At 44.2% G+C, this 27978-nt stretch overlaps 1 protein-coding gene across 9 annotated transcripts in view; it reads left to right on the forward strand.

Annotated features, from left to right (window-relative positions):
- Positions 1-27978, forward strand: part of LOC147017696 (exocyst complex component 3-like) — a 46884-nt gene that overhangs the window by 6371 nt on the left and 12535 nt on the right. For 3 of the 9 annotated variants that reach the window (XM_085847480.1, XM_085847477.1, XM_085847481.1), the window contains exons 2-12: positions 728-889; positions 1684-1880; positions 2182-2401; positions 2511-2696; positions 12007-12203; positions 15249-15362; positions 17897-18078; positions 19670-19787; positions 20651-20776; positions 25968-26068; positions 27682-27792. In XM_085847480.1, the coding sequence (XP_085703606.1) occupies positions 1713-1880; positions 2182-2401; positions 2511-2696; positions 12007-12203; positions 15249-15362; positions 17897-18078; positions 19670-19787; positions 20651-20776; positions 25968-26068; positions 27682-27792 (1523 nt within the window). In that variant the 5' untranslated portion in view covers positions 728-889; positions 1684-1712. Of the gene's footprint in view, positions 1-727; positions 890-1671; positions 1881-2181; positions 2402-2510; positions 2697-12006; positions 12204-15248; positions 15363-17896; positions 18079-19669; positions 19788-20650; positions 20777-25967; positions 26069-27681; positions 27793-27978 lie in introns of all 9 variants that reach the window. The other 6 variants (XM_085847479.1, XM_085847482.1, XM_085847483.1 and 3 more) reach the window with 3 other exon arrangements.

Consider the following 27978-nt stretch of genomic DNA (forward strand, 5'->3'; position numbering starts at 1 on the left):
AGCTCAACTTCACGCTGTGGAAACGAAGGCCTTGAAGATCATTGGTATCTCCCATGATGAAGCTGTCTTTGGGTCTCTCACACTCTCATTAGAGGCAGGTCAGTGGTCTTCCTGTCGTCTGCCATCTCCTCTCCGGCCTCGCCCCCCCCTCCCCGCTCTGTCTGAGATATCCCCCCCCCCCCCATATTTCTGTAGGGCACTCAAGGTCTGCCAATTACCCCCTTCTGGTGAAACTGCCAAAATCAAGAAACACTGCTCACCCTTCACTCTTTCATTCCTCTTTTTCCCCGCCACGTGGACAAACTCCCAAACTCTCTTCAATCCCACTCCTCCCTCCAGGCCTTCAAAACATCTCTTCACCACCATCTCATATCTTCCCCCATCCAAAATCTTGATCTTTGCTACCCCCGTTAATCCACCCCAAATCTACCTTCAAATTCCCTGTTTTCCTTCGTGAAAGCCCCTGTAGTACCATCTTGTTTACCCCATGGACCCTACCTGATCCCTCTCCCTTCCACAGATATCCTCATTTCTCTGTTCCACACTGTTTTGCGTTTCCCTCTCCTACCCCCCCCCCCTCCTCGTCTCCTCCCTTGTGATACGTTTCCGTGTATTAGCTCTTATGCAAGCCTTGACATGGTATACAAAAATAATAATAATTTTAAAAACCTCAGGGAAACGCATCCCTCGAGGATGCCATCCTGAATATTTACCTGGCTTTATTCAGATTCAACCAACATCTATGGTTCATACAAGGAGAAGTACGAAGATGATCCCTTTGCTGCTGATACTATTGCTCCTGGAGAAGCTCTAATCCCATGCAAAGAAGATCGACCCAGTGTTAAACTCAAGCTGTCACTGTATCAGCGGATGTGTGAAACCCACCAAGGTCAGTAACCTCTATCTGTTCTCTTGCATAGCACCAGCTGGCATTAGGGGCTGCAGCAAGTCAGAAAGAATGCATCAGACAGAGTATGAAAGGCATGCACTCCATGGTTATCTGTTGCTCCCTTCACGTCTCAAATCGCACATAAGCTTCCTCTCTTCTGTCCAACAACTGGAATATAACTAATCAACGAGAAGGAATTACAAGGAAATTTTTGCACAGGAGGCGGCCATTTGGTCCATCATGCCTGCGCCACACCATTTGTCAGATTTAATAAATCCATCAATACCCCTTCCCTTCGTGTGCAGCCTTTTGGCTGCTACACTGGTACTCAGAAAGCTGAAACTTTTGGAAAAGAGACTGGAATAATCTAAAAAAGGTTAACACATGACCCTCAAGCCATCAGAGAAGCTCCCATCAGGTGTTCACATGTCATGGATAACCTGATGCCGCCTGAACAGATGACAGGTGGGCATGGGAGATGCAAATCAAACATGTCGAGATGGGGGACACACTGAAGATGCAGAAGATTGTGAATGTGGCCTTGGTCCCCAGACCATGGAACGGATGACATCTTCATTTCCCCAGACGGATGACATATTCCAGTAATATACTTGGTCTCTTGAGCTGCGGCATACTGCACGGGACATGTATAACCACAGGATCTGACAGAAGCTAACGACGCAGCTTTTGAGGCTGCTCACCAACGGCAGGCAGTGGTGTGATGATGTGAAAGGAATGATGAACTGCATATTTTCTTTGATCCTTCTTATTTGTTGTTTGAGCGTGTACAACAGTTTGAACACATTGGAGACGAGCGTACAGCATGGCGAGTCGGACTGCCCTTACGATAGAGAAGATGGAGAAGCTCGCATTGGGTACAGCAGTGAAGCGTGTGTCACTCATGCTGCAGTATCCAGACCAGCTAGATAGGGTTGAACAGTATCGCAAGCGGGAAGCTCGCACCACATCCGCCCTTGAGATGCGCCTCAAGGTACTTTTGTATTGTCAAGAATATTTGTTTTACATAGTCACTCATTTTTTTTTTGTTTTGTGGTATATAAATTACTGGAATATGTCATCCGTATCACACTGTAGGAACTCACTTGTGTTTTCAGCAAATGGCCATTGAAGTTGAAGAATTTTTTGAAAATTAATATTTTCAGTGCAAAAACACTTTTGTTTTCACAGCTGTAGTGCAGGAGACAGCAAATAGGTAAGTTCATTTGAATGCAAAATGAAAATCCATACACAATTCCACCATTATACAACACTTTGCACGTTATCTCTCCCAGAGTGCATTGCAGTCACAGCTGGAGGGAATCTGCCTGGGCCTAAGTCAGTTGCACGAGGCGCTGGAACATGCTCGGCACATACGCTCGGCCCTCGGTGGCCTGTGGGACGAGCTACAGACTTGCAGTGCCGTAGCCGCTCGTCTTGGTCACGTCAAGGCGCTGGCAGAGGAACATGCTCATCTTGCTTCGGCAATGGAACACATGAAAATCATTTGCAGCGGTGTGTTTGTTTTTGATCCTGAAAATAAACTTTTATATTTCCGCTCAACATTAAATACAGCTTCAACCACAACGGGTTTGCAACAGAAACGTCTGAATTTCCGAGGCAGTGCGTGAGTTGGAGCGCGAGGCACTGGCTTTGGCAGAAGACGGATATCTGCTGAAGGCACACCAGCAGCTGGCTGAGCTGGAAGCATCACGGGATTCGCTCTTGCAGCGGCAGCACGGCCATGGCAGTAGCGCTGCTAACATCCGCCTCATCAGACATTATTTTGCGGGCACTGAGACACTGGCTGGTAAGATCAGAATGTTCACATTTTATACATGTCAGACACTTGCGTATCTATTGGTAGAAGAATCTTTTTTCTTTTTTTTTAATGTGTACTGCTTGAACAAAATTAGAAACTTCTATCTGATGACATGTCGGGCATGAACACCAGACGTCATCATACAAACTCATTCGCTGAGCTTGGGGAAAGTGACTTCACTGAACGGTTTGACCCACCACTAATTGCAACATAAAAAAAAATTTCACTTTTTTTTTTCTTTTCTTCTTCTTCTGACAGTTTCCCTGTACAAAATATCAAAAGTTCACCAAAAAATAGTTTGGGGGACATTTGTTTATTAATTTATAAACAAATACCACTATTTATGCATTGAACGGTTTATTAACGAGGGTTTCACGGCATTTTTGCTGACGTGGTTATATGGTGAACACAAGACGTTGAAGGCGCAATGATTTTAAAGTACAATATCAAAGGTTTATTTCAACAATAATTTGAATGTTTTTTTTTTTTTTTTTTTTTTTTTTTTGTATACCTTGGTCGAGGCTCGTATGAGAGCTAACACACAACTCACAGCAAGGAGGCATGAGACAAGAGGGGCGGGAGTGGAAGGGACAAAACATTGGGGAACAGACACAGGTGAACTGTGGAAGGGGGAGGGATGGGGATGGGACGGGGAACATGGCGAGGGGAAGATGGACATTAAAGGGACTTTCAGGAAGGAAAGCAGGAGAATTGAAGGAAGTGGGCTTGGGTGGATTATCGGGGTAGAAAAGATCGAGGATTTGGATGGGGGAAGATAAGAGGTGGTGGTGCACAGCTGTTTTGAAAGCCTGGAGGGAAGAATGGGAAAAAATAGAGTGAGGAAGTTTATTCCAAAGGCGGGAAAAAGAGAAATGAAAGAGTGAAGATGAGCAGTGATTCGTGATTTTGGTAGTTTTACCAGAAGGGGGTTGTTGGCGGACCTTGAGCGCCCTGTGGAAATGTGGTTGGGACAAATCACAGAGAGAGCAGGGGGCAAGGCTGGAGAGGAGTCGGTAGAAGACAGAAAGACCACCGACCAACCTGCGGTGATTGAGTGAGAGGCCCAAAGACTCAGCTTCATTGCGGGAGATGCCGATGATCTTAAAAGCCCTGGTTTCGACAGCGTGAAGTCGAGAAAGGTGGGAGGCAGGAGCACCAGCCCAGAGGGGAGAGCAGTACTCCATCAGGCTACGGACAAAAGCTTTGTAAGTGGTCAGGAGCTCAAGAGGGCCGAGGAAGGACTTTGCACGACGGAGGATTCCCAGTCGGCGACTGGCTTTTGAGGCAAGGTTGGAAATGTGACTTTCCCAGGAAAGGTCATGGCAGATAGTGAGACCCAGAAGCTTGAAAGAAAAGACTTCTTCCAGAGGATTGTTGAGAAAGTGGATGGGGGGTTTTGTAAACGGTCCTTTCGAAGAGACATAGTGAGAGTGTGAGATTTGTCTGGATTGAAAGACATGTTCCACGTGTTGGACCAGTTTGTGATTTTATCCAGATCTGCAGTGAGCGAAGAAGCTGCTGCTTGCCGGTCTGAGGGATGACAGATGGTACGGCAGAGGGTGGAGTCATCGGCAAAGAGAAATAGAGGATTTTCCAGAGAGTCCGAGAGATCATTGATGAAAACCAGAAAAAGAACAGGGCCCAGAACGCTACCTTGAGGAACTCCAGCCTGCACAGGAAGAGGGGATGAAAGAACTCCATTTAGGGCCACACGTTGACTGCGACAGGAGAGGAAGTCTGCGAGCCATGAGTGGAGATGGCCTTGAATACCATGGGAAGAGAGTTTGGTGAGTAGGGCAGGGTGCCAGACTGTGTCAAAAGCACGTGATATGTCCAGGGATACGGCTCGGATTTCCTGTCTGGCATTGAGGACCTCCATCCATTGATGGGAGAGCAGTAGCAGCATATCTAGGGTAGAGTGACCTGGTCTGAAACCAAATTGATGATTGGAAATCAAGCCATTGGAGAAGAGGAAGGATTTCATGTCTGAAGCGATGATGGATTCCATAACCTTGCTGATGATTGGGAGAAGGCTGATTGGTCTATAGTTACAGGGATCTGTTTTTGCACCTTTTTATGCAGGGCAGTGATGTTAGCAGATTTCCAAGCAGATGGCAGATGACCTTGGGAAAATGAGAGGGTGAATAGAACAGAGAGAGGGTGAGCAAGAGCAGAAGAGCAGGCTTTGAGGACACGTGGGCTGATGCCGTCTGGACCGGTTGCAGAATCTGACTCGAGGTTTGAAAGCAAGCTCTCCACCTTGTCAGGAGAAAAGGATACAGAGTCCAGGGACAGTTGGGTGCGACTGGGTAAAGTGGGTAGAGATAGTGATGGGTTTGGGACACAAGATTTAGCTGCAAACACCGAGTTTAGACATTCAGCTTTATCACGTGTGGAATCAGCAGTGCGGCCATTTGAGGTAAGGGAGGGGATGGAGGGGGAACATACACCAGAAACAGATTTGATTAAACGCCACCAGGATTTTGAGGAGGGAGAGAGGTTTGAGAGTTCAGACTTGAGATGAGAAAGATGTTGTTTTCTGGCTCTCCTGAGGGTAGCTACACACTTGTTCCGAGCTTTGTGGAAAGAACTGAGATTGCCCTCAGTTGGGTTTGCTTTCCATGAGGCAAAGGCAAGTTGTTTCAGGACAACTGCCTCGCCACAAGCTTCAGTAAACCAAGGGCGGGAGGAAGGGTAAGACAACTGAACACGAGAGGGGATAAATCTGTGCATGAGGGAGAGCAAGTTTCTTTGAAAGAATTCCCAGGATGAGTTGATGTTTGAGAAAGTAGTGATAGGAGACCAGTCTGTAAGTTTGATGGCTGCTCGGAGACCCTGCCAGTCGGCTTGAGTGAAATGCCAGACTCGACGGCGGTGAGGTGGTTCTCTGATAACAGCCAGAGAGATGTCCACTTTAACAAGGACGTGGTCAGAAGAACCAATTGGAGCGAAGGAAGAGCAGCAGATATTGTCAGGGAAATTTGTCAAAATCAGATCCAGAAGAGATGGAGTACCATTGGTTGAGATCCGGGTCGGGAAGTTGACCGATTGAGTCAGTCCCAATGAGTCACAGAAAGCTTTTGCTGATGTCCCATGGCAGGTGAGAGAGGTACCCACACCTAGCCAACTGGCGTGATGACAATTGAAGTCGCCACATAAGAGGAAGAGAGAGTTTGGATGAGAAGATAGAAGATGGTCCATGTTTTCGGAGAGTGAGGTGTAGATGGAGTCATCACTGTTCGGTGGACGGTACAGTACACATATAAACATGAGGTGGGAGTGGAGGGGAAGCCGAAGCCAGAGGTATTCCTGGGGGTGTGGGGGAGTGAGAGCAGTGCAGGGAGAGTGAGGAATAGAGTCTTTGATGAAGAGAGCAACACCTCCACCAGGACGAGGCTCAGGTCTGTCATACCGTAAGAGGGAGTAACCAGGGAGAGATACTTGGGAGTCAGACACGTCTTGGGAGAGGAAAGTTTCTGTTAGGCAGATAATGTCTGGTTTGTCAGTGGCAACCTGCATGGAAAGATCTGAAAGGTTTGAGCGAAGGCCCCGGATATTTGAGGTCCACACTTTTAATGAAGAGGTAGGGGAGGAGGATTTGGGTGCAGGAGGTGGAGGGGGCGGGGGAGGGTAGGACGAGGGACGAGGGGGGAGGTAAGGAGGGTTGCGGAAGGAGTGTGGGGTATTGCAGAATAGGGGGGGGAGGGGGGCGAATGAGGAGGAGAAAAGGCTCTGTGGTGCTGGGAGAGAGGGGGGACAAGAGACAAGGAAGATGGCAGTTGAGTATTTGAGGAGGTGGAGTGAAGAGATGGAAGAGAGAGGGCAGTGGAGGGAGTCAGGTTGGTGGATGAGAGGGGGGCAACTTAGAGAAGGAAGAGTGAGGGGGATGAAAGGTGGGAGAAAGGTGAGGGGGAATTTTTGAAAGAGGTGAGAGGGAGGCTTGGAGGGAGAAGAGTGGGATGGTTGCTTTGAGAGTGAGAGTGAGGGGTGAGGGGGGTGAGTTGGCACTGAAGTTGGAAAAAAAGAATGGTTGATGGAAAGCGAGCATCCATGGCAAACTGTGGTTTTTAAAAGTTTTAGGTCAGAGATGCGATTTAACACAATTCTTGATGGATGCAATGAAGGCGAATTCAGAGCATGGAGAGAAGAAGCGCTGTAATAGTTGGATTTTTTAGGCAAGGAATGAAGGAGAGGTCGAAATGAAAGCAGTCTGTTGAAATAGCAGAAGAGTAGTGCATTGTGAAACAGTAAAGAGTACCACATGTGAGAGAGAGGAAGATGAAGCATCATAAGATCGTTTTTGTTGTTAATATTAATGTATGAGAGAGTTCAACAGATTAGGTCATGGAAATGTAAAAAAAAAGTCTGGTGTCTTTCATGAAGAAAAAAAGAAATTCATGAGTCTGGTGTGGCTCGGTGGTTGAGGCGGTGGCTTGGGATCCTTAGGGTCCTGAGTTCGAGCCCCGCTGGCCGCCGAGTTAGCATCAGGGGGGTTGACTCAGCTTGTCATCCTTCCGAAGGTCGGCGAAATGAGCGCCAGTACACTGGTAATTATCCCTGTAGGGTCGAAGGCGACTAAAGGGTTGGCGTCAGGAAGGGCATCCAGCCGTAAAAACATTGCCACAAGAAAGGGTACCATGATTGGAGCCGACAAAAAGCTGACCCCTGCTCAGGGATAAAGGCTTTCAAACGGTGTGATGATGAATTTGAATGTTTTCATTTTTTCATCAGGTTTAGTGATATAATCAGTCGTCGTCCTCTTCATCGGCTTCGTGTAACATACAGTCGGGTTTTGGTGCGTCGCCACAAAGTCGTCGACATTGTGTACACCCAGAGCTACATCGTAATCCATGTTTTCGACATGAACATCTGAGAGTTATGCAGTCTCCTTTGCATTTGCATCTGATGATCTCTAGTAAACGTTGAGGTGATGGCGGTCAGTCTGTTTTGCAGAGGAACCATCATTCCATCATGAACCGTCCATCCCCACTGAAGAGGACCATATTTCCATGTTGCCTTGCCAGATTTTGACTTGATCGTGGACTCGAAGTGAGTGGTACATAACAGCTGCTGATGAAGGTGGCAGAGAATGTGGCTGCACACATTTGGCACTTGTTGCAACCTTTTTCACAAAAGAGCCCGTGTCGAAGGGCGTCAATATCTTCGCTTGCATTGCCATTGTGCAGACAAACTCTTCTTCGGTTGACTTTTTGGTAAAGATCCTGCACACTGCTGGAAGGCCTTGCTGTTCCTTATCGTTTTTCAATGGTACAGCTTTGCCTAACCCATATAAATGAGATGTTGTGTCGCACCCTAGTATGGCACGCGTGAAGAGTAGAAACCTGCAAACCTCAGTGCCTCGAGTTTCCTTCATGTCGCAAGTCTTCGACATTCCTGTACCTTCCTTTGGTTCTGCCCTGAAATAAACATTGAAGTTGGCCAAACGTGCCCGGTAGGGGGTGAGGGTGAGAGAGGGTGAGCAGAGACTTACTTCTGCCTTGACTTGATGGGAGAGGAGGAAGTGAGGGGTGGGAGAGGGCATGGAATGACTGACTATTGACTTGACTTGAGAGGGGGGTGGAGAATCTGCCTTGACTGACTTACCTCTGTCGTTCATTTATAAACTTAAAAGCATCAAATACCCTTCACTTCACAAATTCAAAATTCCTTAAAACCAAATGTTGTAATTAAATATTGGACTCCAATGTCAGTTAATCGATTCAATTTATTGTGAAGAAGGTTTTTTATGAAGTCTTGTTTTATTATAGAGTTGGAAAAGAGTTAAAAAGACTACCACCCACCACTGTACATTGGAATTTGCATTAAAAAAAACCGAAGCTTTATGCATGTCAGATGCAGATTCCGCAGGAACTCAAACTAATTGATGGGCCCAAACGCCAGTTGTTCAGTTGCTCAGTCGCATAGAGGATGAGGGAGATTACCTGAGAAAGGTCATGTTCACAGACAAAGCTTCCTGTCATGTATCAGGGAAGGTCAACAGGCACAATGTGAGGATCTGGGGCTCTGAAACCCCCCCCCACGTGGTCAGCCTCAGTTTAGAATTCGCACCCCTCCCCCTCCCTTCTAAAATGCTTGTGGTACCCTGATCCTTGCTTGACAGGTAAGTGAGAATCCCAATAATGAACGACATCGATCTGAATAACAAACGACATGTTTTGATAACGTTTGGTAACTCCAGCTTCGGTGGAGGGTGTGCATGTGACGTCACCACATTTGTGATCCACCATGTTGGAGTACAAGCAAACAAAGCAAAACGGCACGTGGACTGCATCGTCGTGTTTACATATGTTAAAATAGGAGTTAAAACGTGTTTTGTTTTGTTTTTTTTGCACTATGTTGTTGTGGTAATTGTGCTTATTGGGAGGATTGGTTGTTGTGTCGTGGACTGCCAAGAGGCAACAATATGAAGGTTTTTAAATGGACACTTAACTCATCGTTCATGGTTTTGGAGTTATGAAGGAGACACACACACACACACACTGTGTACATATATACACTGTACATGAACCACATGGCCCTCCATTTTACAGAAGATGTCGATATCAATGCAACCGCTTGATCATTCTTCTTCAATATACAGCACGTTAAGAAAGTATTCACACCTCTTGACTTTTGTCACATTTTGTTGTTTAACACCCTGAATTTAAAATGGATTAAATTAAATAAAAAAAATTCTCACCGATCTTCACAAAATACCCCATAATGTTAAAGAAAACTTTTTTTCGAAATTTTTACAAATTACATAAAAATTAAAAGCTGAAATGTTTTGAGTCAATAAGTATTCAACCCCTTTGCGATGACACACACAGGCAGGCAGAGAGAGTGACAGAGTTGTGGGAGGAGAGTGCTACATTTTATGAGGAGGGGGGAAGCGAGGAGGGGACAGAGTGAGAGAAAAGAGTGGGGGAGAGGAGGAAAGAAAAAAAGACATGTGAAGGGTGGAGGTGGAGTTAGCAAAGAGAATATGACACTTAATGACCGATCACGAAAAAAAAATAACGTGTCATAGCAGCTGTACACACGAAGACAACAGAGTTTGTAAAGTAATCCGCTGGCACATCTGCAAAAACTTTGATATTCCAATTCCAGAAAATTTTGGGGAAAATGAATGAAAAGCAATCACTGAAAACATTGAAGTACCACTCACGTACAACTTTATGATCCCATTTGGTGTGAACATCGAAAACGAAGCATTGCGACCAGATATACTGCGGTGCAAAAAAAAAGAGATGGCATTGCTAATTGACGTGTTACAACCGGTGATTTTTGGACTAACGATGCAGAAATCAAGAAAATGACCAAATACCAAGACCTCCAGCACAAAGGGAAAAGATCCTGGAAGTTGAAGAATGCCAAAATTGTCCCAGTGATGATGAAGAACCTCACAGAGATATTACAAACCATCCCTGGGAATATCACTACACACAAACTACAGTTGGAAGCCGTCCGGGGCTTAGTGACGATCCTGAAGAGAACCCTCGGCACAAAACTTTGAAAACAAAACTTCCTAGCTTGGTCCGTGAATCGTGACCCCCTTACCAAAATGAAGGTGGCTACTTTGAGCCCACAATCGGAGGACTCCATTCCACAATGTGAAACCCACATATGTACACACACACACTGAGACCTGGGAGGTCTCTTTCACCTCCTGAAACCAACCCACATGTGGAGATAGCAGGCAGCAGCAGCAACTTGCACATACACATGTACACACACACACACACACACACACACACACACACACACACACACACACACACACACACACACACACACACACACACGACAAACACAAAGATTTACCTTCAAACAGAGTTCTTTGAAAGAGGAATTCAAGTGGGAAATTAACAAAATTCAATTGAAAAATATATCAAGGACCAGAACACAAAATGCTGCTCTATGCTCTCAGCCTTCACCACCAGATCACGGCAAACACGTGGTCGGATGGATCTTGTTGTTTTTATATATGTATCAATGTTGAAGTGAGGGATGGATTATATTAGGAGATCGCACAAAAGATAAAACAAAGCGATATCCTGTAAAAATAAAATTATACATTTTCAGCAGATGAGAGTCACCTCCCAAGACTCCAACCGCAGGGCCCAACAAGGCGGAAACGTACGTCTGTCTAATCAATGTTTCATTGAGAGCAAGGACACTTTTACTGAAACGAACTACCAAGCAGCTTGGAGATCGCTCGCCAAGTGGCTTAAGCACTCAAGCAAGCATTCCAACTAAACGGTTGCTAAGAAACGGCGAGATTGGCACGTGATTCGCAACACGTTAAACATTCGCCTCCTGGAGACACCCGAAATGTCAAGCCACGAACGCTGACGTCTCCGGATGTTTATAAACATTGCAATGTACCCAACGATTCATAGCTGTGATGAACAGGCATTCGATAATATGAGTGAGGAAAGTGAAAACAACAACTTTATCGTTAATAAATAGATGCGGCCTGTTCCAAGTCAAGGCATGGTTAAGCAGGCCAAAAAATATGGCGGCTTCAGACCCCAGCGAGGTTACCGAGGAAACGCCTTAAGACCCAGAGAACGAGGTGGCCGAGGATCGCCCGATGAAGGATATAATTAAATAAGGTCATTAATTATCTTCAAAAGGGGTGTTTTAATTAACCAAAACACCCAATTTTCACTCTTGCACTTCCTTGGAGTTTTCTTAGTAAGCATGCAAAGTTTCAGGCTTCTCGGTTTCATAGTTATGGAGTTACGGAAGACACACACACACACACACACACACACACATTACCTTTTATTTGTAAATATATATATATATATATATATATATATATATATATATATATATATATATATATATATATATATATATATATATATATATATATATATATATATATAATGTTGCACAGGAATAAATTACTGTGTGGGACTATTGTGAAAAAATCCAGACTCAACACAGCAATAGCCCACTGAGCTATAGAGTCTTCAGGATAACCTCAGGAATTTCTCACACTAACACTGCAAACTTTGCACTAACAAAGCACTAACAAAGGCCTCCTCCTCCAATAAAGATCCTTGTGTTTCATTACATTACAAAATGTTATGGTGAAGGTCGTGGTTGTGGTTTGGGCACTTGGGACATCGACAATCTCCGAAATGGCCACACACACAATGGCTTGTAATCTATTGTCAATATCAGTATTTGCATTGCATGACTTTTGTTTACTTTTCACCTTTTGGCAACTGACGTTTTTATTTCAAGACATTCATTATAATAACTGCTTTTGCTTATCCCATAGGTGAACTGAACAAACAGGTATGGCTTGTACTAGAACGAGCTTTGGCCACAGCTCGTCATGACCCAGCCTTACTTGTATCTGCCCTGCGCATTGTACAACGGGAGGAGAACTTTGACAAGCAGGCCTTGGTGAAACAACAGCAGACCGGATTTCTTCCACCTGGCAGGCCCAAAGAACTTCGCAAGGGTGTCATGGAGGTGAGTTAACCTTTGATCGTTGGATCTGCAGTATCAAGGGGATGTTTTGCAGGAAAGCTGAACAACAACAAAAAAAATCTCGGCACAATGGCCTAAGTTCACCTGGGCACTGATGCCGCCTGGGGCCATTGCAGAAATGGAACTGAGGGCTACCAGAAACTTCTCCATCTTCTCAAGTGAGAAAGGTGGTGTCCAAGAGCAGTTGGGTGTCAGTGGATAGGGGAGGTACAGGGAGCCAGGGGTTGGGTATGCAAGATTTAGAAGTGAACACAGAATTGAAACATTCAACCTTCTCAGGAGCAAATTTGGCTGTGGTAGCATTTTTAGTGATGGAAGGGATGGAGAGGGAGCATGCACCAGACACACACTAGACAATGCACAACCAAGTCTTTGAGGAAGCAGACAGGTTGGAGATGTCAGCCTTGAGATTGGCTGGATGTTTTCTGGCTTTCCTAAGAGTGGGTACACATTTGTTGCAGGCTTTGTGGAAGAATACCCAGGTGGCATTAATATCAGGGGTGGCAGAGATAGAAAAGTAACCCTGAAATGAGAGGGTCATTTACAGTCGCAGCCAGTCAGTCGCAGTGGACCGCCAGACTCTGCGGTACTGAGGAGACTCTCTGATAATAGCCAGAGAGATGTGGACACTCACAAGAATGTGGAGAGGGTGCTGTGGTGCGGAGATGTGGAGTAGGGTGAGTTGGTGGAGACGTCATGGGGAAGGAAGACACGGAGCAGGGGTGGGGGTAAGATGTTTCCTGACATGCAGGAGATTATGTGGGCGAGAGGACTGTGGTGAAGGAGTTCACCACCAAAATCTCAAATTTACCATAAAATGGGTTTGTTTTTGGAACACCAAGGTCAGAGGGATGAAGATGGACATCAGGAGTTGGATGGTGAGAAGGGTCATTATAGACACAAATAAATGAGACAGCGCAACATTAATGCGATAGCAGCGTGTTTGCGAGTGATGTAGGAATGAAAGCAGAGGAAGCAGTATGGGAGAAAAACATTTGGAAATGAGTGTCACAAGATTAAACATTAAAAAAAATTGTCATTTCAAAGATTTGAATTAAGAGAGTACAAGGAGATGAGAAAATAATGATGAGGTGGTGGAAACAAGAAATGGTTTTGGGGCTAAATGCCTTAAGGAAGAATAAGCTGGGATTGAGTGATAATAATGAGTGATGATTTTTTTTTTCTTCCCATATTGAGAAGAAGCAGTAATCGAGTGAGGGAGGGGATGGGAATGAGGTTGAAAAGGGATAATTTTGACAGAAGGGTGAAGGAAAGAAAAGGGGAAGGAAGGAGTCTATGAGGAAACGAATGTGCTCAACATGTGGCCAACAAAGAACAAAGTGCACCATCAAACAAACATGGGGTAAGAGGGCTGTTTTTATTTGTTTGCTTGTTTAAAACATTTTTTTATAGAGAATGCATAAGGAAGGGATTAAAGCAAGCATGGGAATAGATATGGTGAGAGACGAAGGAAGGAAAGAATGACAAACAGGAATGCGAGTAAGGGGTAAAACGGCCATGCCTCTCGAGCCAAGACAAAGCACACGAGATCAAAATAACTAAACAGGCATTCGATATGCGTACATGGTATAAACAACAACCGACACAAACAAAACTGGACAACAAGAGGCTGCAGCTGAGACTGATCTAGAATGGCACACTTATCTTTGGAAGCAATTGTCACTTGGAGCAGAGAAGAAAAGCTGCCTCTGCCTAAAACCAGAGACCAGAAGTATAATTCACTTTGTAAGTTTTTTAAATAAATCCTTTAATAATCCAATACAAGTGACAAATTGCACTGGTTACGAACTATTCCAGCATGATCATCTTCCATGAATTGCTATTTTTTGCTTCCTTTTGTTAATTTCCATCTCTACAATAGCTTTTTTGTTTCTACTTTGACTTGAAACTATAATTTTTGTATTTGAAGATGTGGTTTTGTATATTAACCATATTCAGCCTGTTCCCCTGTAGAGCGGGAGAGGAGATTTTTAATTTGTCTGTCTCTGTCTTGGCCAAAACTTTTTCAATGCCATTTGAACGTTTGCTATCAAATCTTCAACAAGCCTTTTTTAGTCAAGCGAGAGACGTCCCATTTTAAAAAATCACATCCGTGCTCTTTATTTATTTACCATCGAGCTACAGTGTGTCTGTCCAGGCCATGACATTTTTATCAATTGAGCTTTTGTCATCAAATCTTCAACAAACCTTTATTATGAGAATATTGAGAACACAAATGAGTAAAATTTACAACTTTTTTTTTTAACTGTCGTTTTCGTCAAGTTTAGTTCGAGTACAAAGCGGACACGGACGGGCTTTGCATTTTGAGGTGCTTTCTCGTTTACATTTGTTGCACGTATTGTTTATGAGTGTTAATTGTCTACCAGGCAAAAAAAAAAACAAGAACTTTATCACATGTTCGTTTTATTACATTCAGTTTCCCAAAACTGCAAGTTTCGACCTTATTACAACACAAGCTCTAACCGAACCTCCATTGTTTTGTAGAATCCAATTAATCGATCATTTTTGAAAACCTGGATATCCCAAATCAAACACTCCTTGTGCAAATCCAACCTATTCCTTCATTATTTAAAAAAAACCTACACCAAGATTAAAAAAAAAATCTTCTGATTAAGTTTCATGTGTAATATCTTTTGATCGAATCGAACCTCTTCAGTAATTTCGGTTTCAGAGCAATTGTTCTATCTATGTGAGAAATACTTTTTCCCCACAGTCCAAGTAAGAATATTCCTCCCCCTGATAACTGTATTTCCCATTTGTAACAATCTTTAATTTTGTATTTGGAAAAATCTATGTTGGCCACATCCCTTTGTGCTACTTCTTCAGATAGGAAGTAATAGTTTGTGCGAAAAAGACGAGTGCTTTAGCAGTTTCATATCATATCTGTCCTGAGTTTAAAATATTTTCTATGAATCACATCTTTAAACTGGCAGCACGTAGCTTGTGTTAACATGGCCCGAATGATGTCAGCCAGGAGTAGAGAATGATTAAAATGTAACTCGGCAGGTGCTGGAGAAAACCGTGCAAACACGAGTGGACGGTGGGCTGATGGAGTCTCGTGAAGGTGAACCCATGTGGCTCATGAAGCATCTGGAGTTGTTGCGGAAATGTATCCTGGAGGTCTGTACAACCTTCACGCTTGCTTCTTCTAATATATATATATATATCTCTCTCTCTCTCTCTCTCTCTCTCTCTCTCTCTCTCTCTCTCTCTCTCTCTCTCTCTCTCTCTCTCTCTCTCTCTCTCTCTCTCTCTCTCTCTCTCTCTCTCTCTCTCTCTCTCTCTCTCTCTCTCTCTCTCTCTCTCTCTCTCTCTCTCTCTCTCTCTCTCTCTCTCTCTCTCTCTCTCTCTCTCTCTCTCTCTCTCTCTCTCTCTCTCTCTCTCTCTCTCTCTCTCTCTCTCTCTCTCTCTCTCTCTCTCTCTCTCTCTCTCTCTCTCTCTCTCTCTCTCTCTCTCTCTCTCACTTTTCTATAAATTGGGGAAAGTGGATTCGACCAACACGCTATTTTCATTCATCGGCAACAAGTGTCCGCCCGAAGATGCTCTGGAGGCCATTTCCTCATCCGCAATATTTTTTTTATTGTCTTGACTCTCTTCGTGAGCAAGCTGAGTTGTTAACAATCCGATTGCAACATGGTCATTTCTAAAGAACTCGTTTAGTTTCCAGAATTCAAATTCTTGATACTGCTGTCTTCATTATTTTCTCTACCCCGTAAAAGTTGGGGTTATGACGACTGTAAGTAGCTGTTCGCAGAGAGTTAATTCTCTGAGGGGGAAAAAGTCCACATTGCAAATAAATTTCCTTAATATCCAGAATAAATTTAAAATGGATTTTCACATTTTGATCCCAAGCGTCCTGGTCTCATTATTGATTTTCTTTTAATCAAGCTTTTCACACGTATCCACTATGACCTTTCAACTCCTTATAGTTATTGTTTTTTGGGAATAGCATCAATGCAAAGGGATGTGGGAATGGCAATGCCAAAGAGTGTGCTGAAAACAAGGTTGCATGAAAGTATCCAAGGTCCATCCCTTATTAAATTCAGATTGCAAGGTTTGAAGTTCAGATTTGCCAGTGAAAGACTTGGCACAATTGAGGACACTCAGCAGGTTTTCGAGTGAAACTCTGACTTGTAGTTTGCCCAATGGTGATTGTGGTTGATGGTGAGGCCCAAACATTGAGGCACTGAACCTATCTCGGTGTTTTTTTTTTCTTGAAAGAAGCTGATGGGAGGGTTCACCAGATGGTCCTTTTGGAGAAACAGAGTGAAAGTGCGAGTAGGTGATTTGTCAGGGTTGAAGGACATATCCCAAGTGTTGGGACCAAGTCCTGATTCAATCAAGGTCTGCAGAGAGGGAAGATGCTGCTGCCTGAATATCTGAAGGAGGAGAGATGCTTTGGAAATGGGTGGAGGAGTCAGCAAAGAGATAAAGATAATTTTCTAGAAAGTCAGAAAAATCGTTGATGAAGATTGGGAATAGGACTGGGCCCAAGACACTACCTATCAACACCGGAGTGCACCCAAGGCAGAGGAGAACAGAGGATCATGTGGAGGAAGTCAGTAACCCATGAGAGGAGGTGGCTGTGGATGCCATAGGCTCAGAGTTTTGAGAGTGAGGCAGGGTGACAGACTGCGTCAAATGCTTCAGATATGTCCAAAACGATGGCCCTGATATTTTGTCTGAGAGTCAGAACCTCCATTGTTGGGAGAGCAGCAGTAGCTTCTACAGGGTGTCTGACCTGGACATGGGACAGCAGCATGTCCCATGTCCGAGTCGGAAAACAAACTTATGGTTTGAAATAAGGCCATTGGAGAAAATGGGAGGATTTGATGTCAACTGCAATGATAGATTCCATTTCTGGGTTAATAAACAATCAATTTAATGCTGGAGTAACTGAAATGCAAGTACCACTACATCCTGGTCAAAATTCGACAAGAAGAACGCTGCATTCGATCAGGGTGAAAATTTGTGAGGTTCAACTTGGGATACAGTTCCATCAGGCTGCTCCCTCACTCTCGTCTCTGCAGGTACATTCTCGGAATGCACTGGTTTTTGTAGACCATTTTGTGGATGTTAAGGAGTTTTCTTGTTTTGATGTCTAACTTATTGATTTCTGATTGGGGCCAGTTTATTATTCCACAGCTGTGTTGGACTCTGGTACTGCAAGTTGGTTGATGGCTTTGAATTTGTTTCTTGGGGAGAGATACCAGCCTGCTGGGGTGATTGAGCTAATCAAGTGTCCTGCGTTGGAGTGGCGACCCATCCAGGATTGTGCCCAATAGCCCAGGCGACTGCTTTGGCAGCACCGACGCTCTGTACAGAGTATGGTCCCACTGGATGGATGGATGTGATTGACCTTTGAACTGGGTCCTGTTTATTACTTGGAATTTAGTATGTGCATGGTTTAATGAAGTATTCTACATTGATGCCACTCTTTATTCCATCTATGTCCATCATACAAGGCAGAACATTGCATGAGGTAAATTTAGCACTGATTGGATTATGATGAGTTGATCATTTGGACCTCCAGGACGGTGTCACACCCACATCTCGCATCTGTTCTCTCCTGGTTTTCATTCACTTGCCTCTACCGTTTTGGCATCCCCTCTTTTTTTTTCTTCCACTACCTTTTATCCACCCCCTCACCGCAGGACCTCAGGGTGGTGAAGACGCTGGTGGCACAATGCTTCCCACCTCACTACAAACCTTTTGCCACATACCTGACCTTGTACCAACGCGCGCTTGCTGCACACATCCAGGAGCTTGCCAGCGATGAACAGCAACCAAACGAGATGATCTCACTGCTTGCTTGGGTGCTGCACATGTACCCCAGGTGTGTGGACGTCATGCTTTATTTGATGCATGGGTCTGGTGACTAGTGAGTGTCACAGCCATGGCTGTGCAGTACAAGTCTTCTGGACTTCTGTACAGTGCACCATATTCAACTTGTTTTTCCTTGTAAAAACAATATGGCATCATTCATTTTACTTAAAGGAAAAAAGTGTTTGCGTTGGATGTTCTTCTAATCGTTTTATTTCTGGGATGGCTTCTGGTTAGATTAGTTTTTTTTTGTAATCCCAAAACTCCTTATCCACCTACAAGGCATACATCTGCAGCTTGATGGAGTACTGCTCTCTCTTCTGGGCTGGCTCCCCTGCCTCGCATCTTATTCAGCTTGAGCCCGTGTAAACCAAGGTCTTTAAGATCATTGGAATCTCCCGCACTGCAGCTGAGTCTATAAGCTTATCACTTCGCTATCGCAGACAGGTTGGTGGTCTCTCTGTGTTTTACCACCTCCTTTCTGGTATTGCACCCTCTGCTCTTTCTGTGCTTTGTCCCTTCCCCCAGGTTTCTGCAGAGCTCACACGGTCCACCATTAATCCTCTTCTGGTGTTTTTTTTTTTCCCCGCCTGTGGAATCAACTTACCGGTGGATAAGCTGTTAGGGTTAGGGTTAGGGTTCGCCTGTACCGGAAACTACACATGTACGCTAACGCAACTCGCCGAGCCTGTCTGAAGTTATCTGGACACGGCGACTGTCACAATATTTTTGTCTTTATTTTGTAATTTTTTTAATATTAATTTTCATTTTAATATTTTTGCTTTTTGTCTCATCTGGAGGATATCTGTGGCTCTCACAACCAGCCACAAAGGTTTCTGTAGATGAGATAATTAACCATGGGCAGGTTGCTACATCATCGCAAGGTGCTTTGCTGCTGAGGCAATCCTCTGTCAGGGTGGCCGCACACAATGGCCGATCTCTATTCAAAAGGTCAGCCATGAGATCTTCAACATTCTCAAATCAATGCTAGCACACGAAATACCCACCTTAATACCTCCTCCAAATGAGAGCATACCCGTTGATATAAAATGCACTGCCTGTTCATTTTCCTTTACTCGTCATACACACTCCCATTGGGAGCGAAATATGGTGTCAATGCCCATCACTGCTTGTGATCCTGCTTCTTCTTCGCGGGACGGATGGACAGACGGATGCATCTCCTTTTAGTAATGGTAACACCCAGTCCCTGAGGGAGCCAAAAAACAAAGTGTCTACACCCGTTTCCTCTGGCAGGGGACAGTCGTTAAACCACTTGCACTATTCTCCGTGTGCAGGCGAAGATCACAAATTATCTCCCCATTCCCACTGGTGGGGGAGGGGTTCCATGACCTGACACTGGGTACTCCAATTATTTCTGTGATTCCCATGACCTGACCCTGGGTACTCTGAGAACACACGCAAAATTTGGTGGAGATTGACCCAGCCGTTTTTGATTCCATCATGTACATACATACATACATACGTTTGTGCGATTTGATGCCTGAGCATGTCTATCCATGTCTGACTTTAACTGGTGATGCTATTGTCTTTGCGGATACTGAAACAAAAATAATTGAGACCTAGTTTTGATGCACATTATGCAGCAAGGACATGATGGGCCATCCAGACCTTGTTCCTGATGTGAATGTAACTGAACTTGAGCCACTTCTTTTTCAAGAAGACATGGAAAACATCCAAGACAAATATCTCCAAACATTGCAGGTACGGTCATTTCCATCAAACCTCCACACGATATCTACTATTGTGCCTCCACACAATATTATTAGGACAACTACCACCACCACCACAATCACCACTGGAATGCAACACAAATTCACCATCAACACATCTCCATAACCATTAATCCTCCTGTCCATGTTATTGCAACCTGCACAACATAACACAGTAAATTTTTCAATTCCACCCTCCAGTAGTGGCTGGTCTACTATTTTCTTAGTTTCTCATTCCTGAGCCACAGTGAGGGTTTGGGGTGCAGGGGTGGGGGAGGAGTCATGCAGGTTGTCTGAGGAAGCTCTGGGTCATGTGTCCTCCTCCCCCCCCCCACCATATATGATTAACAACTGCACATAGATTAATTGGAGGTATTTTACATGGATTGATTTGAAGTACTCTACGTGGTATGTACGTTTATGAATAATTTGACATTGATGAATTGGAGGTAAGTCTGTAAAATGAATCAATGACAACATCAAGTTTGTGCAGCCAATTGTCTGTAAATTTCAACATTATGGAGGTGTTTGCCCGTCAAGGACATCTGTATTATAGTATTAAAGGGAAATTTAGGGAGTATCTCATGGTGAGCATTTGATGTGCCGAAAACAAGACCTTTCCTTTTCTTCAACAAAGTTTCCTTTTTCCTCGAAACGTCTGCACGCCATTCATCTGGAGGTCCCTCTTCAGAATCCTTCAAACATCAACCTTTTCATTGTCTTTGGACCATCACATCTTGGTAAACGAAATGCAGCAAAACAATTCAGGTTGTAAGAAATCGAATGTCGGTGAGGTGAAACTATCTCGTGTGTTGTGTGTTGTTTGAGTGTTGTTTGTATTCCTCGTACGAACAGTGCAACTTCTCAGCATGGCTCACGAAGGCCCTGGAGACTGATGTCCGTGACTGGAGCCAGAGCCAGGAACCAGAGGCAAACCATCATGGACTCTTTCATACTTCACTTCCCGGGATTGTTTTCCAGGCATGTGTTCACGTCCTTTCTCTGTCTCTACTCTTATCTATCTATAATTCCAGCAATCTCTGTGTGTGTGTCTGTGACCGCTGTTTCTCAACAACCACTGGTCCGATCTAATTGAAACTTCGAGGTATATTGCTGGGGACCTGAGTATGTGCCTTTTCAAGGTTTGATATTAATCGGACAAGTGGTTCCCAAGTTATGGCCATTTATTTTCCAAACCAATGACAGGACACGTTGCTGCGTAGGCGTGGCCGATGGGGAAAGGGAGCCATTTAGTTACCAATGACAGGACACGTTGCTGCGTAGGCGTGGCCGTTGAGGAAAAGATCCTCAGCCGCGTTCCCCATTACGGGTTACAACGTATGGACTTCCGGATAGTGATGACTTACTGTATTCTAATAATTTCTCGATTTCTTATGTGCGTTTAGAGATAAACACAATGCCCCAATTCAGTCGTCGTTTACTAGAGCAAAGGAACGGCCTGTGTGTTTGTTTGAAAGTTTTTTTTTGTTTTTTTTTGCACATACGACCACGCACGTACGGGCATGCAAGAGCGAAGGAACAGCCTGTGTATTTGTTGTTTCTGGCACGCGGTTTGAAAGTTTTTTTTTTTGTTTTTTTTTTGCACGTACGGCCACACGTACGGGCACGCGAGAGCGAAGGAACGGCTTATGTGGTTGTTGTTTCTGGCACGTGGTTTGAAAGTTTTTTTTTTTTTTTGTTTTTTTTTGCACGTATGGGCAAGCACTAGTATTTATCAAATAATCCAAGGGGTGGAAAAAACTTTTTATGAATAGAATGCTAATCCAGTCGCTATATCAATGGAGAACCGAACAGGTAGCCAAACCACCTGGTCACATCATGGCTGTGTAATGTATAGTTCAATATTTAATCTCTATGATCCTAATTATTTTATGGTATCCACTTATCAAAGCTTATGAAAGTTACACATACTATATACGAGAGTGAGGGTAACATTTCCAACGACAAGTGCGATCGGTGGAGTGGTGTTTCACTAAGTTTTGTCCGAATCCGTCCACAACTTTTTAGGATATCGTGCTACATATTGTTTTTGGCCCAATCCCTCAATGATGAAGAATCACTTAAGAAATTCCAGTGGACGGATATGGATCTTCACCAAAATTGAATCAATTCGTCCTTGTCGTACACCCAACCTGCCCACCAAATTACATTGGAATCTGCCCACAACTTTTTGGGATATCCTGCACACAAACAAACAAGCAGACAGACAGACAGGCCGTCGCTGCTCCTATGGTTGGGCAGTGAGTATCCCGGAAGCAGCGGTGGAAAGAGAGCGGCATCTCTGTATGTGGGAGAATTGTGTGCTGAGCCTGTGGGTCACCCAGATAGGTAATTTTTTGAGGGAAGATGGGAAAGGGGGAAAACGAACTAAGCTGACAGTCCGGAAGCAAGAACTAGAACAAGGAAGCAAGAACGAGGCAGAAGACTGAGGGCACGTACACCCGACTATCACAGGTCGGCCCGACTGAGATTGAGAAATGGACCAAATGATTCCACACAGCAGGACGATTCGGGACAGAAAAGTTGACAAAAACCACGAATAACAAAACGAACAAAAACGAAACAGCAAAACTTCGTTTTAGAAGAACTGGAAGGAGAGCTCGCCGCCAAGCCGTCCGTCCACGTGCACCGATCCCCAAACCAGAAGTCCCACTAATCTCGACCCATACATACCCAAGAAGACTTGAAGCTGTAATCGCCGTATTAGCTGTTTTTTTTTCACAATTATTTTGTAAAGATTTCTCAAAACATGTTTTCACTTTGTCATTATGGAATATTATGTGTAGATCGGCAACAAAATATTTAAATTTAATCCATTTTCAATTGAGGCGGCAACACAACAAGATGTGACAAAAGTTGCGGGGGTGTGAATACTTTCTGAAGGCGCTCACTGTATGTACAGGGTGGTTTAAAATTTTTTATTTATTTATTTGAGAACCCTAAATTATTCCCACACACCAAGAACTATATCTGTTAGAAACCGAATATTTTGAGTTAATGTTGCCTAACAGCTCGATCAAGACGCTCAAACTTTATCCCAACAAAATTCATGAAGTGCACCAGTTACTGGAGCCAGATAAAGATAAACGTGTAGCCGACTGTGAGTGGCTCCAGAGGAGGGGAAGAGAACAACACAATGTTTTGGATGTTATGTTGTTTTTACAGACGAAGTATGGTATCATCTTTCTGGGCATGTAAATTCACAAAATGCTCGTTTATGGCTCAGCGAACAACCTTATGCAATGCATGAAAGGCCATTGCATTCCACGAAAATCGTTGTTCGGTGTGCTGTAAGTAGGCAAAGAATTATTGGCCCAATTTTCTTCTCAGCAACAGTGAATTCAGAACGTTACATCAACATAATGCATGAGTTTCTTTAGGCACCTTACATAAGACTAAATCAACCAAGGATGGTTTCAGCAAGATGGTGCCACGAGTCACACTTCACGATATAGCATGATCAGACTTGGGCTGCTCTTTGGTGACCCTGTAGTGTCCAAGTCATTATGGCCACCTCGATCCCCAGATTTCACGTCGCCAGATTTCTCCTTGTGCAGATACTTGATAGAGTGAATGATAGTGTAATCATCATTCTTTTCGCATTGTCGAGCACATAAGGCTGCCGAAGCATGTTCATTGGCAAGGTGGCACAATAGGTAGGTAGGTATTGGAGCACGCACCAGAGCAGCACGTCGCTGCATCCACTTTCAATCAGTACTCCAGGGACCTCTTGTCTGGTCATCCCTCTCAGATGCCTGGCCCATCCCCATCTCCTTGAGATGTTGATCAACCTGCTGCAACCACAAGGCAAACAGTCGTCCCGTTGGCCTTCTCCAATCACGAGGCTCCCTCACAGAGAGAATCTGGTGAGCAGGATGAGTGTCAGGAAATGGAGCCACATGTCCATACAGCCAACAAATCTCATCTGAGTCTCTCTCAGCAATCACTCGTTGGACACAAACTCTGACCAGCAATAGCCAAGGATTCTCCAAAGAGACCTGGTACGAAAGGAGTTATGTCTTCATCTCAGATCCTTTGTCAGAATCCGAGTCTCACATCCATAGAGCAAGACTGGAAGCACCAAGGACCTGAAGACAAGGTGGCACAAACCTGGACGGGTACTCAAATTGCTCGTTTTCCCCAGTACATTCGTGCTCGTTTTGCTGACCTCAGAAGGATGACAGGCTGAATCAACCCACCTCGTCTTATTTATGGTACGACAGGGGTTCAAATCAGAACCCTTTGTTATTAAGTCATCCATCCATCCATCCATCGGGACCATACTCAGTGCAGAGCATCAGTGCTGCCTAAGCGGTCTCCTAGGCTATTGGGCACATTCCTGGACAGGTCACCACTCCGACACAGGATACTCAAATGGCTCAATGATCCCAGCAAGCAGGTACTCATTTGGCCAACCTCAGAAGGATGACAGGCTGAGTCAACCCCACCTGGTATCAATTCAACAGCCAAGCAGGATTTGAACTCAGGACCCTAGGATCCCAAACCTGCCACCCTAACCATTAAGCCAACATCAGGCTTCTTCAATAATTTAAAATAGGACAATCATTTCACAGACAAAAACATTGTAAACTAGAGGGGGAGCACTAGGGAGAGTGCAAAACCTCCGCCGCCAATACTGCTGGGTCACTCAAGTGAACCTTATATCTTATTCATTAAATATGATGTCAACAGTGCTGACAGTTATAGTTCTTTTCTCCAACATTTTTTTGGGGAGGGGGGGGGTTGGAAATCACTTAAAACATGTAAAAATGCAAAAAAAAAAAAAATCGAAATTTTGTTGAAAAAAAAAGTTGCAAAAATTTTTTTTCTCTAAATTTTTTTTGGAGGGGGGTGGAAATCACAAAATATGCAGAAATGCAAAAAAAAATTTTTTTTTTCTCTAACAATTTTTTTTTGGGGGGGGGTAACAATTTTTTGGGTTGAGGTTGGAAATCACTTAAAACATGTAGAAAAAAAAAATGACCGTTTTTACAGCCATTTTTCCCTGCTGTGCAGGGGTTAGGCTTTTTCTTGAGGCAATGTTTTATGGCCGGATGCCCTTCCTGATGCCAACCCTGGTCGCCTCTTACGACACACAGGGATATGGTATACCTATTCTAACTGGGCATACACCGGGCCCAGTACACTGGTACTCACTTCGCCGACCTCAGATGGATGACGGGCTGAGTCAACCCCCTGGTGTTAATTCAGCAGCCAATGGGGCTTGAACTCAGGACCCTGGGATCCCAAGCCCCCACCCTAACCACTAAGCCAACACCAGGCTCTAAAAAAAAAACGTGGAAATGCAAAAAAATAAAAAAATTCTCTTTTTTGGGGGGGGGGGGGGTTGGAAATCACTTAAAACATGCAGAAATGCAAAAAAATTCTCTTTTTTGGGGGGGGTGGGTAAAAAAAAATTGGGGGGGGGGGTTGGAAATCACTTAAAACATGTAGAAATGCAAAAAAAAAATTTCTCCAACAATTTTTTTTTGGGGGGGGGGGACCAAGTCCAAAATTCAATGGCATGATCCTTGGACCATACCTAACCCTCACCACCAAGTTTCGTCGAAATCTGTCGAGGAGTTTTTCCATAATACTGTTCACAAACAAACAAACAAACAGAAAGGGGTGAAAACAGTCACCTCCATCCATCTTCGAAGATGGCGGAGGTTAATTAACCTCATCCCCATTCAAACTTTAGCAGCAGCCACTGGAATAGGACAATCAAAAGATAAACATTAAAACTTCCTATACCCTATACATTGTTGTTATGGTTAAATATGCACATTTTAGTTGTTGGAGAAGTGACATTCTGGAAGCTCGGTTTTACCCAGACGTCCTGTGAATGCTGCCACAATAATTCGGTGGTTTGATTGAGCGGGAAGGGAAAAGTGTCACATCGTAGCGAATGGGATAAAGGGTTTTCGCTCGATGGTCTGCACTCCAGGATCAGCACGTTCAGACCAATATCTTTGATCACGAGTTTGCTGGCTATATCACCGACACGAGCATCTCTGTGATGTTGATGATAACTTTGGTTGTGGTGACGATGGTTTGGGCAGGGGTAGTGCCAGGATTGTAATTTGTGACCCCTCAAAAAAGCCCGATTCCTTACCCGATGGTCGAAGTAACACATTCGATGTGTCTGTAGATAATGGAACAAAACCTACAAGTGGCTTCCCAGGTGAGCTCGGATCTCAGTGAGCGGGTGCTGCACACTGGGTTGCAGGAAATTCAAGGATTTTTATATCGGTGAGTTTAAGAACCATCTCCCGGGGTTTATCCCGGAAAAACAAATACGAGGCCTAGAGGTTTTTTTTATTTTCCATATTTTCTGCTTCCTGAAATTGCAATGCACTCGTGTGAATGGCAGTCGAATAGTTAGTAGTTGATAAAGTGACAAATCTTGCATGCAATCATCGATGATGATGATGATGATGATGATGATGATCGAATTGTAGTGCGATCGTTCACAGGAGGATGCTACTAGCTCTTCCCCCTTCCTTTTGTAGTCCATCGGGAGACCATGAACACCTTTGGAGTTGCTGCTTATTGTAGCAAAGATATTTTAATATACAGCAAGCATATTGGACTTGCCTAAGGTTTTCATTAAGACCCAGGCCAGAACAGAGAGGGGGGTCAGGTGGGCCAGTTGGCATGGGCCTACCATACAGAAAATGTTCAATGTCTTCAATTCAAGACCCCAGCGGTGGGAGGTACTGAAGGAACATCTTCCTGTCTCACTGCATAAAATGTCAAAGACAAGGTGGTCAGCGAGAATTGACTGTGTAAGACCAATTGCACGGCATTTGGAAAGTGCTAGTCATATGTGTTTAGCACTGATTACAAAAATACTTAATCAGCAGTTTGAAATGGGGGCCTACATTTCCCATCTGGCCTGGGCCTATTACCAGCTTTGCACGGGCCCGTTAAGGCCTAATTTTAATCATACCAGACTGGAATTGTTAACACTACTTTGAGGACCCCCAACAGTCCCTCCTCACAGATCGTTAACAGGCTGTCTCTCACGAGACCGAATCGGCAGAAAGAGATGCGTTACGGAAGACCCGGATTCATCTTTGGTTGGGCATCTCTTTCAGATTGCATGGGGAATAACCCGACAAAGCAAGTTTGGTCTCACGCCACGAGTGTCAATTAAAGAATGTCACATACGCTCGAGCACATCAGTTTATTCAACAGCTTCGTGTACCATGCTCTGCACAGAGCGTCAGTTCTGCCGATGCAGCTTCCTGGCTATGGTTACAATCCTGGATGTTTCGCCGCAATCCCATGCAGAATAACATACTCGACGGCTGCATTTGAATAACGTATTCCTGAATCGCAAGTTTTTATAAGGTGTTTGTAGAGACAACCGGATGTGCAGCACGATGTGTCGATCGATGTAAACAAACTAGTGTGTATGTATGTCAACGTTACCCTGGCAGTTTGTAGCAAGGCATAGGCCTGCATGAGGACGACAGAGTGCAGCGTCATGCAGAGCTGTACTATCATAATTCCACAAGGCATCAGTCCAAACACTGACCCCACAGGTATCCCAACTCGACTGACAGACCGGGTTTTCCCTCACTGGGGCATCGTGAGAATGTTGTGCTAGCCAATAATGTAGGCCTAAGCCTAGCTCCCCAAACCTGTGGGGCGATGCATGTATTCCCACCGGCGAACAACTCGGCCGGTAAGACAGATGCCATTGAGTTTATAAACTACGTTACATGTTGCTTATGTGTATGTATATATATATATATATATATATATATATATATATATATATATATATATATATATATATATATATATATATATATATATATATACACACACTCTGTTTATTTCCTGGCTATGAGCAGATTCCGCATGGCTCTGGGCACCTTCAAACAGGAACACGTGAAGGACCGAAAGTTTCCGCCATTCTATGTGCAATATATGATTGCTGCCATCAACAACTGCACGCTCTTCAGGTGAGCACGTTCCACGTGATTGAGTTTTTCCAGGTACTTGTGCAATAAAATGCTCATTCAGTGATGCAAGTTGTGATGTCATCAAAACTGAAAACGCCCGACAGCATAAACGGAGAAGCAGTCGGCATTTCCGATTTGAAAAGGTTGTGCTGACCCACATTTTGACCTTATTTTATCAAAAGGCCT

Source organism: Eptatretus burgeri, chromosome 11 (assembly GCF_056783735.1).
Source record: "Eptatretus burgeri isolate ZD-2024b chromosome 11, Ebu_testis_v1, whole genome shotgun sequence".
Taxonomy (NCBI): domain Eukaryota; kingdom Metazoa; phylum Chordata; class Myxini; order Myxiniformes; family Myxinidae; genus Eptatretus; species Eptatretus burgeri.